The sequence below is a fragment of the Agelaius tricolor genome, unplaced genomic scaffold (genome assembly GCF_023055355.1).
Source record: "Agelaius tricolor isolate 1412-34295 unplaced genomic scaffold, bAgeTri1.0.p SCAF_66, whole genome shotgun sequence".
NCBI lineage: Eukaryota > Metazoa > Chordata > Aves > Passeriformes > Icteridae > Agelaius > Agelaius tricolor.
The window spans coordinates 1,011,673-1,025,147 of NW_027269326.1; the positions used below are offsets into that span (position 1 = coordinate 1,011,673).

General features: G+C 60.8%; 1 protein-coding gene across 2 annotated transcripts; it reads left to right on the plus strand.

Annotated features, from left to right (window-relative positions):
* The first annotated feature begins 261 nt into the window (after positions 1–261).
* INSRR (insulin receptor related receptor) lies at positions 262–12,697 on the plus strand. 2 transcript variants are annotated; one of them, XM_071456870.1, is made up of 22 exons: positions 262–355; positions 2,032–2,583; positions 3,875–4,187; positions 4,285–4,427; positions 4,566–4,710; positions 4,796–5,010; positions 5,080–5,206; positions 5,307–5,545; positions 5,633–5,800; positions 5,907–6,096; positions 6,221–6,262; positions 6,366–6,631; positions 6,738–6,874; positions 7,341–7,506; positions 8,670–8,778; positions 8,882–8,952; positions 10,064–10,293; positions 10,373–10,483; positions 10,591–10,750; positions 11,779–11,908; positions 11,978–12,112; positions 12,234–12,697. In XM_071456870.1, the coding sequence occupies exons 1-22, from the start codon at positions 262–264 to the stop codon at positions 12,502–12,504; spliced, it is 4,014 nt and encodes a 1,337-aa protein (XP_071312971.1). In that variant the 3' UTR covers positions 12,505–12,697. The 2 variants fall into 2 exon arrangements, with proteins under 2 accessions (XP_071312971.1, XP_071312970.1); XM_071456869.1 differs by lacking the exon at positions 262–355 and having other exon boundaries at positions 978–2,583.
* The last annotated feature ends 778 nt before the right edge of the window (positions 12,698–13,475 follow it).

The following is a 13,475-nucleotide window of genomic DNA, read 5'->3' on the forward strand; positions in this document are numbered from 1 at the left end:
CGCCCTGTTTTTCCCCCCTCTCTATTTCCCAAACATGCCCTGGCCCCGGCCCTGACAGTTGTCAGGCTAAATATTTTGTGTGCGGCAGCCGAAAACAAAAGTGAAGGGGCCGCAGGGTCCGGGCAGGGTCCGAGGGCCCCCCCCGTATCCCGGCGCTCCCCGGGCACGGACGCGGCGAGCGGGACCCGACGGGAGCGGGATCCGGGACCCGGCAGAGCCCGAGGTGGGACCGGGACGGGGCCCGGCGGGTCCCGCTCGAGGATGGGGCCGGGGGCGCTGCGTGCCCCGAGGCTGGGGGTGATGCTGCTGCTCCTTGGCCACCTCCCGGTGCCCCCCGTGTGGGCTCCCTCCGAAAGTGAGTGTTTGGGGGGGGGGGGGCGGGAGTGGGCTGGGATGTTTTGGGGTGGGGGCTGCCTGTGCTTGGGGGTCTGCAAGGGATAAACGCCGAGGCAAAGCTCTTGGGGGGTGTTCCCTGTCTGGGTTTGCCCCCCCAGTGCGGACCCCCCCGTTTTGGGCAGGAGGGGCAGAGAGTGGGAGCTCCCTAGAGCTGGGGTGGGATGAGGGGAGTGGAGTGGGGGGCTTGGCCAGAGATGGGACCCTGAGCCCCACTGGGAGGGTGGGAAATTGTCACACATGGGGTGGGAAAGGCTGGGGAGGGGGTGCCAGGGTGAGGAGGGGGCAGCCGTGGGTCCTGGGTCTCGTGGCCACAGCAGGGGACAGCTGGGGGGTACAAGGAGGGTCTGTTGTTTGTCCTGCCTTCCCCTCTCCCTGCCACCCGTGCCTCAGTTTCCCCAGTCTCCGAGGTGCTGTGCTGGGGGGTGGGAATGATGGAGGAAGAGGATGAAGCACCCAAGGGACACAGGTCACTGTGAACTGCTCCCACGGGGACCCCCACCCTCTGTCTGTGCCCCCAGGGGCACCGGGGACCCCCTCCCCTTACAGGGGGACTTTACAGGGGCAGGGAGGTGATGGTGGCAGTGGGGGTCGGTGCTTCAGGGGGACAGAGGGACCCTCCAGTCCCCAGAGGGAGGGGACAGGGCTGATGTGAGGGGCTGAACCTGGGGTGAGGGGCTACGGGCAGCTGCCAGAGCCATGGTGCCCACTGAGCCACGGTGCCCACGGTGCCCACGGTGCCCACAGTTCACAGGTGACACCAAGAGGGGAAAATTGCCACCCAAATGGGGTCACAAGGACATGGCCACAAGCCCGAGCTGGCAGCAGGCAGAGGAGGGGGGAACCACGCACCTGATCCCCTCCAGGACCTGGCCCTGGTTTCTGGCTGGGGCTGATGTCCATGGGAAGCTCTGTGCTCAGTCTGGCTCTTGCATCCCTGCCAGGATCAGGAAGCAGGAGGTGCTGGGGCTCATGCTGCCCATTTCTGGGTAGAAAAGCTCCAGGACAGCAAATGTGGGGCTGGGGCAGTGCCACATGAGCACCTGTGGTAACCTTGTGTGCCCCATTGCCTGTCTGGGCACGAGGGGGAATTAATGGGGACAACCTTGCTGGAGCTGCCACTCCCTGGGTAACCATGAGTGGGGACATCCATGAGCACCCAGCAACTTGGGGAAGGGGAAAAGCTGTCTACACCCCCAGAGAGCTTCCCCAGGGCTGGGACGTGATCCCTGCCCCATGTCAGCCTGCCAGGCCTCGTTGGAGCTGCCACTCCCTGGGTAACGGTGAGTGGGGAGATCTGTGAGCACCCACAGCTGCCCCACAACCTGGGGAAGGAGCAAATCCATCTGCACCCCCAGACAGCTTCCCCCAGGGCTGGGATGTGATTGTGGGGCTGACATGGGGCAGGGCAGCCTGCCAGGCCTCGTTAGCATCACTGCTGATGGACGTGCCATGCCCCGGAGAGCTCTGCTGCCAGAGCCACTCACATCTCCAGCTCCAGCCACGCTTGGCAGGCAGCACCAGGATATTAAACCCGCCCTGAGCATCCCCTGAGGGATCCCTGGGTGGGGGTCTGGGGGTGGGGGGCTCTGCCCCATCCCTGCTGCCGCCCACGGGGTCCCCCTCTCGCCACCCCAGTCTGCGGCAGCATGGACATCCGCCACGACGTGTCGCAGCTGCGGAAGCTGGAGAACTGCTCCATCATCGAGGGCAACCTGCAGATCCTGCTGATGTTCACCACGGGCGCCGAGGACTTCCGGGGGCTCAGCTTCCCTCGGCTGCTGATGATCACGGAGTACCTGCTGCTCTTCCGCGTCTACGGGCTGGAGAGCCTGCGGGATCTCTTCCCCAACCTCTCGGTCATCCGCGGCACCAACCTCTTCTTCAGCTACGCCTTGGTCATCTTCGAGATGCCGCACCTGCGGGACGTGGGGCTGCACAGCCTGGGCCACATCCTGCGCGGCTCGGTGCGCATCGAGCGCAACCAGGAGCTCTGCCACCTCTCCACCATCGACTGGGGGCTGCTGCTGCCCGATGGAGGTGACAGCACCTACATCGTTGGCAATAAATTGGCTGAAGAGTGTGCTGATGTCTGCCCGGGCATCCTGGACGTGGAGAAGCCGTGTGTGCAGACCAGCGTCAACGGGCAGCTGGATTATCGCTGCTGGACCTCCAGCTACTGCCAGAAAGGTGGGTGCCAGTGCCACGGGGCCTGGTTGTGCTGCTTTTCTGGCATGGTGCTGGTTTGCACTGTGGGGCAAACTGGGAGGGCACTGGTGGTGTGGCTGTGGCTGCCCTGCTGCCGGGAGTGTGCCGTGCAGGCAGCACGGTGGGGTAACCAGATCCGTGCTGTATCATCCTCCGAGGAGAGGCCAGCTCCTGGCTGCTGTGTTTTCCCAGCGGCGAGGTAAATACAGGCCCCTCCTGAGCTCGTTTTCTGTAAACAGGAGAGCTGGTAATGAAATATGTACTATAAACACAGATCCTTATCTGGGCTGCAAGCTCAGCTGTGGGCCTGGCCTGGCTGCACTGGGCAGAGGGGGTTCAGCATGGGCCGAGCCCCACCTTGTCCATCCATCTGTCCTGCTGTCCCTCCATGCAGCCCCTCATCCACCCACCAATCAGCTCACCTGCCTGGCCAGCCTCCCTCATCCATGGCCATCCATCCGTTCCTCCATCCCTTTGGGCACCCCTCCACCAGTGCTGCCATGCCTCCATCCACTCCTCCATCAATCCATCCCTACCTCCCTCTATCCCTGTATCCTTCCCTTTCTCCCTCCATTGTTGCATCCTTGCATCCCAGCATCCTTCCTTCTGTCCCACCATCCTTCCTTCTGTCCTTGCATCACATTCCTCCCTTCATCCCACCATCCTTCCTCTCTCCGTCCCTGTATTCCTCCATCACTGCATCCATCCCCACGTCCCTCCCTCCCTGCATCCCTTCATCCCACCATCCCTCCCTCCATCCTCACATTCCTCCATCACCAAATCCATCCCCACATCCCTCCCTCCATCCCTCCATCCCTGTATTCCTCCATCACCAAATCCATCCCCACATCCCCACATCCTTCCCTGCATCCCTTCATCCCACCATCCTTCCCTCCATCCCTGGATTCCTCCATCACTGCATCCATCCCCACATCCCTCCCTCCCTGCATCCCTTCATCCCTCCCTCCATCCCTGCATTCCTCCATCATTAAATCCATCCTTCCCTTCATCCCTTCATCCCACCATCCCTCCCTCCCTCCATCCCTGCATCCCTGCATTCCTCCATCATTGAGCTCATCCCTCCCTACATCCCTTCATCCCACCATCCATCCCTCCATCTATCTCTTCACCCCACCCTCACTCCCATTTTCCCCCATCCCTGGAGGACACCAGTAGCCCCCCAAACCCTTCCCCCTCTCTCCTCTCCCCCTGCCCCCAGTCCCAATCCATGCAGCCCGTGCTCCATGCCCACGCACCCCATCTCCCCTCTCAGTGTGCCCGTGCGGGGCGGGCTCGGCGTGCACAGCAGCGGGCGAGTGCTGCCACGCCGAGTGCCTGGGGGGCTGCGGCCGCCCCCACGACCGACGGGCCTGCGTCGCCTGCCGCCACTTCCACTTCAACGGGCACTGCCTGCCCTCGTGCCCGCCCCGCACCTACGAGTACGAGGGCTGGCGCTGCGTCACGGCCGAGTACTGCGCCAGCCTCCGCAAGGTCTCCCACGACCCCCGCGACGCCTCCAAGTTCGTCATCCACCAGCGGCAGTGCCTGTCCGAGTGTCCCTCGGGCTACACCAGGAACGAGAGCAGGTGGGGGTGTCCCCGGTGCCCTGGCACACCCCGGTGCCCTGGCGGGGTGGTGGCACGCTGGATGGTTCATGTCCCGTTCCTGTCGCCCTGCCCGCAGCATGTTCTGCCACAAGTGCGAGGGGCTGTGTCCCAAGGAGTGCAAGGTGGGCACCAAGACCATCGACTCGATGCAGGCGGCGCAGGAGCTGGGGGGCTGCACCCTCATCGAGGGGAACCTCATCCTCAACATCCGCCGGGGCTGTGAGTGCCAGAGCCGGCCCTGCCAGACCCACCCCGGCTGGGAGAGCTGCTGTGGAGGGCAGGGGGTGTTTTGCCTTGCAGGGTGGGTTAATGGGGAGGTGCTCCTCTCCCTGAGCTCACTCAGTGTGTCATTCCCAGATAACCTGGCCTCGGAGCTGCAGAACAGCCTGGGGCTCATTGAGACCATCACGGGCTTCCTGAAGATCAAACATTCCTTTGCCCTCGTCTCCTTGTCCTTCTTCAAGAACCTAAAACTGATCCGTGGTGACTCCATGGTGGATGGGTGAGGATGATGTGGGTTTGGGGGGGAAACCTGTGGCCCTGAAGGTGCCTTTGCCCACTGCCTCCACCCACATCTCCTCCCCCAGGAATTACACCCTGTACGTCCTGGACAACCAGAACCTGCAGCAGCTCTGGGACTGGAGCCACCACATCCTCTCCATCCCCGTGGGCAAGATGTACTTTGCATTCAACCCCAAGCTGTGCCTGGCCGAGATCTATCGCATGGAGGAGGTGACGGGCACCAAGGGCCGGCAGAACAAGGCGGAGATCAACCCTCGCACCAACGGGGACCGGGCATCCTGTGAGTACGGGCATGGGGACAACCAGCAGCGCCGTGAGCCACTGCCTGAACCCTGCCTCCTCCCCACAGGCAAGACCCAGACCCTGCGCTTCATCTCCAACGTCACCGAGTCTGACCGCATCTTCCTCAAGTGGGAGCGGTACCGGCCCCCCGAGTACCGGGACCTCCTCAGCTTCATCGTCTACTACAAGGAGTCGTAAGTGCTCCTCTTGTCCCCGTGGTGGAGGGCTTGGGAATGCCAGCCTGTGGTGCCCTCTGTCCCTGCTGGACCCTCCCTGATGCCCGGTGTGGGACAGACCCTTCCAGAACGTGTCAGAGTACGTGGGGCAGGACGCCTGTGGGGCCCAGAGCTGGAACGTGCTGGACGTGGATCTGCCACTGAGCAGCGAGCAGGAGCCGGGGGTGACGCTGCTCAACCTCCGTCCCTGGACCCAGTACGCCATCTTCGTGCGCGCCATCACCCTCACCACGGCCGAGGAAGGGCGCAACTACGGGGCCCAGAGCGAGGTGGTTTACATCCGCACCATGCCAGCAGGTAAGGGGCTGGCACGGGGCTGGCGATGCCCGTGGTGGACCCACCCCACCCCTACAGGAAAGGCTGACCGCCCCTGTGTCATCCCAGCCCCGACGGTGCCCCGGGATGTCATCTCCATGTCCAACTCTTCCTCCCACATCGTGGTGCGTTGGAAGCCGCCCACACAGCGTAACGGCAACATCATCTACTACCTGGTACTGTGGCAGCAGCTGGCTGAGGACATGGAGCTCTACATCAACGACTACTGCCACAAAGGTGAGGCCAGGCAGGGCAGGGGCAGCCCAGCAGCCGAGGACACCGGCAGCATGAGGGTGGTGCCGCTGAGCCAGGCTCTGCCAGCCCTGCCCGTTGCTGCCCACAGGCCTGAAGCTGCCCACCAGCAGCGCAGACACGCGTTTCGGGTTTGGGGATGGTCCCGATGGGGAGCAGGATGCGGAGGAGAGGTGCTGCCCCTGCCGCCCCACTGACGGGCAGCTCCGCATGGAGGGCGAGGCCGAGTCCTTCCAGAAGAAGTTTGAGAACTTCCTCCACAATTCCATCACCATCCCCAGGTGCCATCTGGGGGGGTTCCCTGCTTTGGGGGGCTCCCTCAAGCTGGGTGCGTGGGTCTGCCTGGGTGGGGGGGTCCCATGGCTGCTCCTGGCAGACCCTTTAACTGATTTCCCGCTGTCTCAGGCCACCCTGGAAGGTGACATCCATCAATAAGAACCCACAGAGGTGAGCTGGGACCAGCCTGGGGGATCTCCCCTCCCCTGACCAATTTTGGGGGACAACATCAGGGCTTCAACTCCCCACCACATCCCGTCCCCGTGTCCTGCAGGACCCCAAAGCAGCGCAGGGACGTGGTGGCCGTCACACCTGCAGCCAACACCTCCTCAGCAGAGCCGCTGGCCCCAAGCCGGCCCGGAGGCGAGCCCAAGCCTGACTTCCAGATCTTCGAGGACAAGGTGGTGCGTGACCGGGCGGTGCTGTCGCGGCTGCGCCACTTCACAGAGTACCGCATCGACATCCACGCCTGCAACCACGCCGCGCACACCGTGGGCTGCAGCGCCGCCACCTTCGTCTTCGCCAGGACCATGCCCGAGCGTGCGTGCCCAGCCCTTCCAAACCCCACCCTGGCCATGCTGTTGAGATGGGGGCTGGGGTACAGGGAGTGCCCCCAGGAGCTGACTCCCTTTGTGCCCCTCTCCAGTGCAAGCTGACAACATTCCTGGCAATGTGACGTGGGAGCCGGCTGGCAAGAACAGTGTCCTGCTGCGCTGGGAGGAGCCCAGGAACCCCAACGGGCTCATCCTCAAGTATGAGATTAAGTACAGCCGGGAGACTGAGGTGAGAACCTCCTGTGGCATCCTCTGCCCAGCCCTGCCAGGTCTGGTTATAGGGGCACAGCACCCATGCCATCCTCATCTCCATCCCTATCCCAATCTCCATCCCCATCCATGTCCCTGTCTCCATCTCCATTTCCATCTCCATCTCCATCTCCATCTCCATCTGCATCTCCATCTCCATCTCCATCTCCATCTCCATCTCCATCTCCACCCACATCTCCATCTCCATCCCCGTCCCCATCTCCATCTCCATCTCCATCTCCATCTCCATCTCCATCTCCATCTCCATCTCCACCCACATCTCCATCTCCGTCCCCGTCCCCATCTCCATCTCCATCTCCATCTCCATCATCTCCATCTCCATCTCCATCCCGTCCCATCCCATCCCATCCCATCCCTCTCCCAAGCCTTACACATGGCTGGGGGGGAACAAATCCCCTTTGCCACCCCCCCGTTGTCCCCTCCAGGAGGTCACCACTGTTGTCTGCGTCTCACGCCACCGCTACTCCAAGTACGGGGGTGTCCACCTGGCTCTGCTCCAGCCAGGGAATTACTCAGCCAAGGTCCGGGCCACCTCACTGGCTGGCAACGGCTCCTGGACAGGGCTGGTCAAGTTTTACATCCTGGGGCCAGGTACCTGCAGGGGACAGGGGGACATCAGCAGGGACCTTTCTGGGCAGGGAGGGGGCAGCTGTGGGGTCAGGGAGCTGGGGCTCACTGGGGAGTTGGGCTGTGCTGCTGGGATGGATGTGTGGGGTCAGGGGACGCTGCTGGAGGTGGGAATTGTTTCTGGGCTGGGAAGTTGAGGGGTTGAGGGATGATCCTGGCCTGAGACACTGGAGCATCACAGAGTCACAGAATCGTTTGGGTTGGAAAAGGCTCCAAGATCAGTGAGTCTAAATGTTCCCTCAGCACTGCCAAGGCTGTCTCTAACTGCTGTCCCCAAGTGCCACATCCACACCTCTGTTAAATCCCCCCAGGGACAGGGACTTCACCAGTGCCCTGGGCAGCCTGCTCCAATGCTTCCCAATTTCCCCCAATATCCAATCTAAACCTCCCCTGGCACAACCTGAGGCCACTTCCTCTGCTCCTGTCGCTGTTCCCTGTGAGCAGAGCCTGACCCTCCTGGCTGTCCCCTCCTGTCAGGAGGTGTGCAGAGCCACAAGGTCCCCCCTGAGCCTCCTCCTCTCCAGGTTGAGCCAGCCCCCCATCCCCTCAGGTGCTCCTGGTGCTCCAGACCCCTCCCCAGTTCTGATCCCTTCTCTGGTCACATGCCAGCCCCCCTTCTCTTGTCACATGGGGTCCAAAACTGACCCCAGGATTTGAGGTCCCTCAGCAGTGCCTGGCACTCACTTTCTTCTCAGCTCTCCCTTGGGTACTAACAGATTTATAGAAACATTTTTTATTGTCTCTTATGGCAGATTCAGTCCTAGCTGGGTTTTGGCCCTTCTAATTTTCATTCTTGTCCTGAGCTCCCTCAGATCCTCCTGAACTTTCCGCCCCCTCTTCCAAAGATCAGAGCCTCTCCTTTCTCCCTGAATTCCAGTCAAAAACCTGTGCTCAGCCAGGCTGGTCCTCTTCCCATCCTTCATCCAAGGATGCTGCTGGATTGAGGGCTTGGGAGATTGGGGAGATGGGACACTGGGACAAAAAGGTTGAGGGCACACAGGGATCAGAGGGTGCTGCTTTTCTGGGGAGCTGCAGGCTCCCCTTTCCAGCCTGCTGGTGGGACAGGTGCCCCCTGTGATCTGGGATGAGTGCCCAGACCCTGATCCAGGGGCACCTGCTCCCGGCAGCCGAAGAGGAGTCCAGCAGCTTCTACGTGCTGCTCACCGTCACGCCCGTGGTGCTCATGGTGCTCATCTCCTGCCTGGCTGTCTTTGTCTTCTTCTACAACAAGAAGAGGTAATGACGCCCCTGGGGCTGGGCTGGGCTGAGGTCTGGCCAAACCAGGCCTGGGCAGGGCTGGGGGGAGGCAGCAGCTCCGAGCCTTGCCCACCCCTGGCAGGAACCACGACGGGTACCCCAGCGGGACCCTCTACGCCTCCGTCAACCCCGAGTACTTCAGCGCCTCGGACAGTACGTGGGGACATGGGGACAGGCAGGGGCCACCCCAAAGGGCCACCGAGCCCTTTCTGTGCTGGGGTCATGCTGGAGGGGATGGGGATAGGATGGGGTGAGAATGGGATGGGATGGAGATGAATATGGGGGTGGGGATGGAGTGGAGATGATGGGAATGGAGATGGGAATGGAGGTGGGAATGGGAATGGGATGGGGATGGGGAGGAGGATGGTGATGGGATGGAGATGGGAGTGGGAATGGGAATGGGAATGGGGATGGGGACAGGGAGGAGGATGGTGATGTAATGGAGATGATGGGATGGAGATGGGAATGGGAATGGGAATGGGAAAGGGACATAGGGACAGGGAGGAGAATGGTGATGGGATGGAGATGGGAATGAGAATGGGATGAAGATAAAGATGGGAATGGAGGTGGGAATGGTAATGGGATGGGGATGGGGACAGGGAGGAGGATGGTGATGGAATGGAGATGGGAATGAGAATGGAATGAAGATCAACATGGGGATGGGGAAGGGAATAGGATGAGGATGGGGACAGGGAGGAGGATGGTGATGGGATGGAGATGGGAATGAGAATGGAATGAAGATCAACATGGGGATGGGGAAGGGAATAGGATGAGGATGGGGACAGGGAGGAGGATGGTGATGGGATGGAGATGGGAATGAGAATGGGATGAAGATCAAGATGGGAATGGAGGTGGGAATGGTAATGGGATGGAGATGGGGACAGGGAGGAGGATGGTGATGGGATGGAGATGGGAATGAGAATGGGATGAAGATCAAGATGGGATGGGAATGGGAATGGGAAAGAGAATGGGAATGGGATGGGGACAGGGAGGAGGGTGGTAATGTAATGGAGATGATGGGATGGAGATGAAGTTTAATGGGAATGGGAATGGGAATGGCAGGGGGATGGGGACAGGGAGGAGGATGGTGATGTAATGGAGATGAGAATGAGAAAGGGATGGAGGTGAGGGTGAGGATGACGATGGAGATGAGGATGGGAATGGGGATAGGGACGAGGATGGTGATGGCATGGAGATGAGGATAGGGATCCAGATGGGGTTAGTCACAGTGATGGGGACGGGGCGATCCCCGCTCACCCCACAGTGTACATGCCTGATGAGTGGGAGGTGTCCCGGGAGAAGATCACGGTGATCCGGGAGCTGGGACAGGGCTCCTTTGGGATGGTGTATGAGGGGGTGGCGCTGGGGCTGGTCACGGAGGGAGAGGAGACCAAGGTGGCCCTGAAGACAGTCAACGAGCTGGCCACCATGCGGGAGCGCATCGAGTTCCTCAACGAGGCCTCCGTCATGAAAGCCTTCAAGTGCCACCACGTGGTAGGTGGGCAGCTGAGGGGGAGGGAGGGGACATGGGGGGGTCTGGCCACTGACATGCCAGCCCTCTCTGTCCCTGCAGGTCCGTCTGCTCGGCGTGGTATCCCAGGGCCAGCCAGCTTTGGTCATCATGGAGCTGATGACACGTGGCGACCTGAAGAGCTACCTGCGCTCGCTCAGGCCTGAAGCCGAGGTGAGGAGCTGGTTGGATACCAGGACAATGACGAAGGGACACTCACCCTGTGTCCAGGGGGGTCCTGGCGTGCCCCTGCTCCATCCCTGAGTGTGTGCACGGTGCAGAACAACCCCGGGCTGCCTCCACCGTCGCTGAAGGACATGATCCAGATGGCGGGGGAGATCGCCGATGGCATGGCCTACCTCAGCGCCAACAAGTTCGTGCACCGGGACCTGGCTGCCCGCAACTGCATGGTGTCCGAGGACTTCACCGTCAAGATTGGAGGTGGGCATTGGAAATGTACAGAAAATTCTCAAAACCTGGCAAAACTGTGTCCAGTTCTGGGCCCCTCAGTTTGGGAAGGATGTTGGGATGTTTGAGTGCATCCTGAGGAGGCAACGAGGCTGGAGAGGGGCTGGGAACACAAACCCTGTGAGGAACAACTGAGGGAGCTGGGGGTGCTGAGCCTGGAGAAAAGGAGACTCAGGGGTGACCTTATCACTCTCTACAACTCCCTGAAAGGTGGTTGTGGTCAAGAGGGGTTGGTGTCTTTCTCCAAGAACTTACAGAACCAGAGGACACATCCTAAAGCTTCACCAAGGGTTGGATATTAGGAAAAAGTTTTTTACAGAAAGAGTGGTAAAGTTCTGGAATGGCCTGCCTGGGGAGGTGGTGGAGTCCCCATCCCTGGATGTGTTTAAAAAAGGCCTGGATGTGGCACTGGGTGTCATGGTCTGGTTGAGGCGTTGGGGCTGGGTTGGACTTGATGATCTTGAAGGTCTCTTCCAACCCAGTGATTCTGTGAATTCTGTGAGAAGACTCACATCATGTGTATCTGTATACAAATCTTGAAATAAGATACTAACTTAGAAATACCATGGAATAAGACAGATATTGTTGAGAGAAAAATTGAACTTGAAACAAATCTCAAAAGATGGCCTTACAAAAAAGACTAGATACTTTAGAGAAATAGAATTATGAAAGATGCATTGTAGCAGGACCCACAAAGAGTAATTTTAGATGATTAGCTGTAAGGCATTTACAGCATGGTGTACCTAAAGCTGATAGGCCAAAAAACACTTAGAGTGTATTGTAATTAAGAAAATCATCAGCTTCTGATTGTGATGGCATGAATTATAACATCTGTATTGTCTCACCCTTCGCATGAGACTGAAAATAGAGTCAAAGTTTTTCAAACACCTCTCAGTTGCCCCATCTCTGGGTCAGAAAAGGGCAACGGTGGGTGGGCAGTGGCGGTGCCAGCCTTGTCTCCTGCTGCCCACACCTTCCTCCTCCTCTTCCTCCTCTGCCAGATTTCGGCATGACCCGGGATATCTATGAGACGGATTATTACCGGAAGGGGGGCAAGGGGCTGCTCCCCGTGCGCTGGATGTCCCCCGAGGCGCTCAAGGACGGCATCTTCAACACCCAGTCTGACGTTTGGTGGGTGCTGGGGTGGGCAGAGCCGGGGCATTTGGGGATCCCCCAGGCTGAGCAGAGGTGCTCTGGCAGGTCCTTCGGGGTGGTGCTGTGGGAGATCGCCACGCTGGCCGAGCAGCCCTACCAGGGCATGTCCAACGAGCAGGTGCTGCGCTTTGTCATGGACAACGGTGTCCTGGAGCGGCCTGAGAACTGCCCCGACGAGCTGTGAGTGCTGGGGACACCCCCCCACAGCCCCACCCTGCTCTGGGGTGGAAATCTTGCTCTCTGCGGTGCTGGGGGGGCTGCTGGGAGCCCCCCAAAGCCAGCGGGTGCCCTCTCTCCGCAGCCACGAGCTGATGTGCCTGTGCTGGCAGCAGAACCCTCGCCAGCGCCCCTCCTTCGTCCAGCTCCTGGAGCGCATCAAGGACCACATGGCGCCTGCTTTCCGCACCCTCTCCTTCTTCTACAGCCCCGAGAACGGCCATCACGGCTCGGGAGAGCCCTCCAGCACCGAGACAGACCCGTGCCCCGAGGAGGAGGAGCCCCCCGCATCCCCCCTGCCCGCACGCAGGGACCACAGCCCAGGGCAGCTCCCCAACGGGACAGCCTCGCTCTGACCCCGGGGTGCCCTCGGACCCCGCTGGACTCTGCACCCCGAGCCCTTCTCCAGCCACCCCCCACTTGCTGGGACCCCCCCCGCATTATTTATTGCTTCCAAGGGCCCAGCCGAGCCGCGGGTGCCTTGGGAGGAGGGTGGCAGCAAGGCAAGGATGTTCCATGGGATTCATTTCCCCCTGAAAATAAATTGGGGGTGCTCCGAGTCAGAGGGAGGGAGTGGGGGGCTGCTGGATGGGAGGAGAACATCCATTTTTCCTTTTTATTTTGGGGGGTGGGATAATGTGGGTATGGGAATGGGTAGCAGGGTTTGACATTTGGGGTCCCCCATGGATCTGCCCTGGTTGTCGCTCCCCAGGTCAGCAACCCCTGTGATCCCCACACCTTTCCCAGGTGGGGAAACTGAGTCACGGGACTCAGACAAGCCTGGGGTTGCCCTGATGTCTCTTCCCAGAGGCCGTGCTGGTCCACGGAAGGGGCATCACTGCCTAACGTGAGCTCGAATAAAGGGGATGAAGCTCAGCTGCGGCAGTGCCTGGCTTGGGGGGGGTCGCGGGGGGGGCGGCACAAGGGGCTCCCCACTCCCCACCCCCCCAGCCCTATCTGCGTCCTGTGGCTTTGCCCTGCGGTGCCCAAACCGGGGGCGTTTCGAGAGAAAAACGTCAAAGCGGTGGAATTTAGGAGGATGTGGCAACAGCCACCGGCCCGCTCTGCCGGGGGGGGGGGGGGGTGTGGGTGCTGGGGTGTTCAGTGGGGCCCCACGGGAGGTGTCCCCAAAGGAATCGGGGTCCCGTGGGTGCCGCTGAGGGCTGGCGGTGGGGATGAGCCTTGGGGAAAGGCTCAGTGCAGAACTCAGCGCTGGGATGAGCCACCCCCGACGGGCTTCCCAGCGAGCTCGGGGACAAAACAGCATCCCCTGGGGATGGGGAACCCTGTCCTGTGCTGCCCCACCTCGGGGAGGAGGGGACAGCTG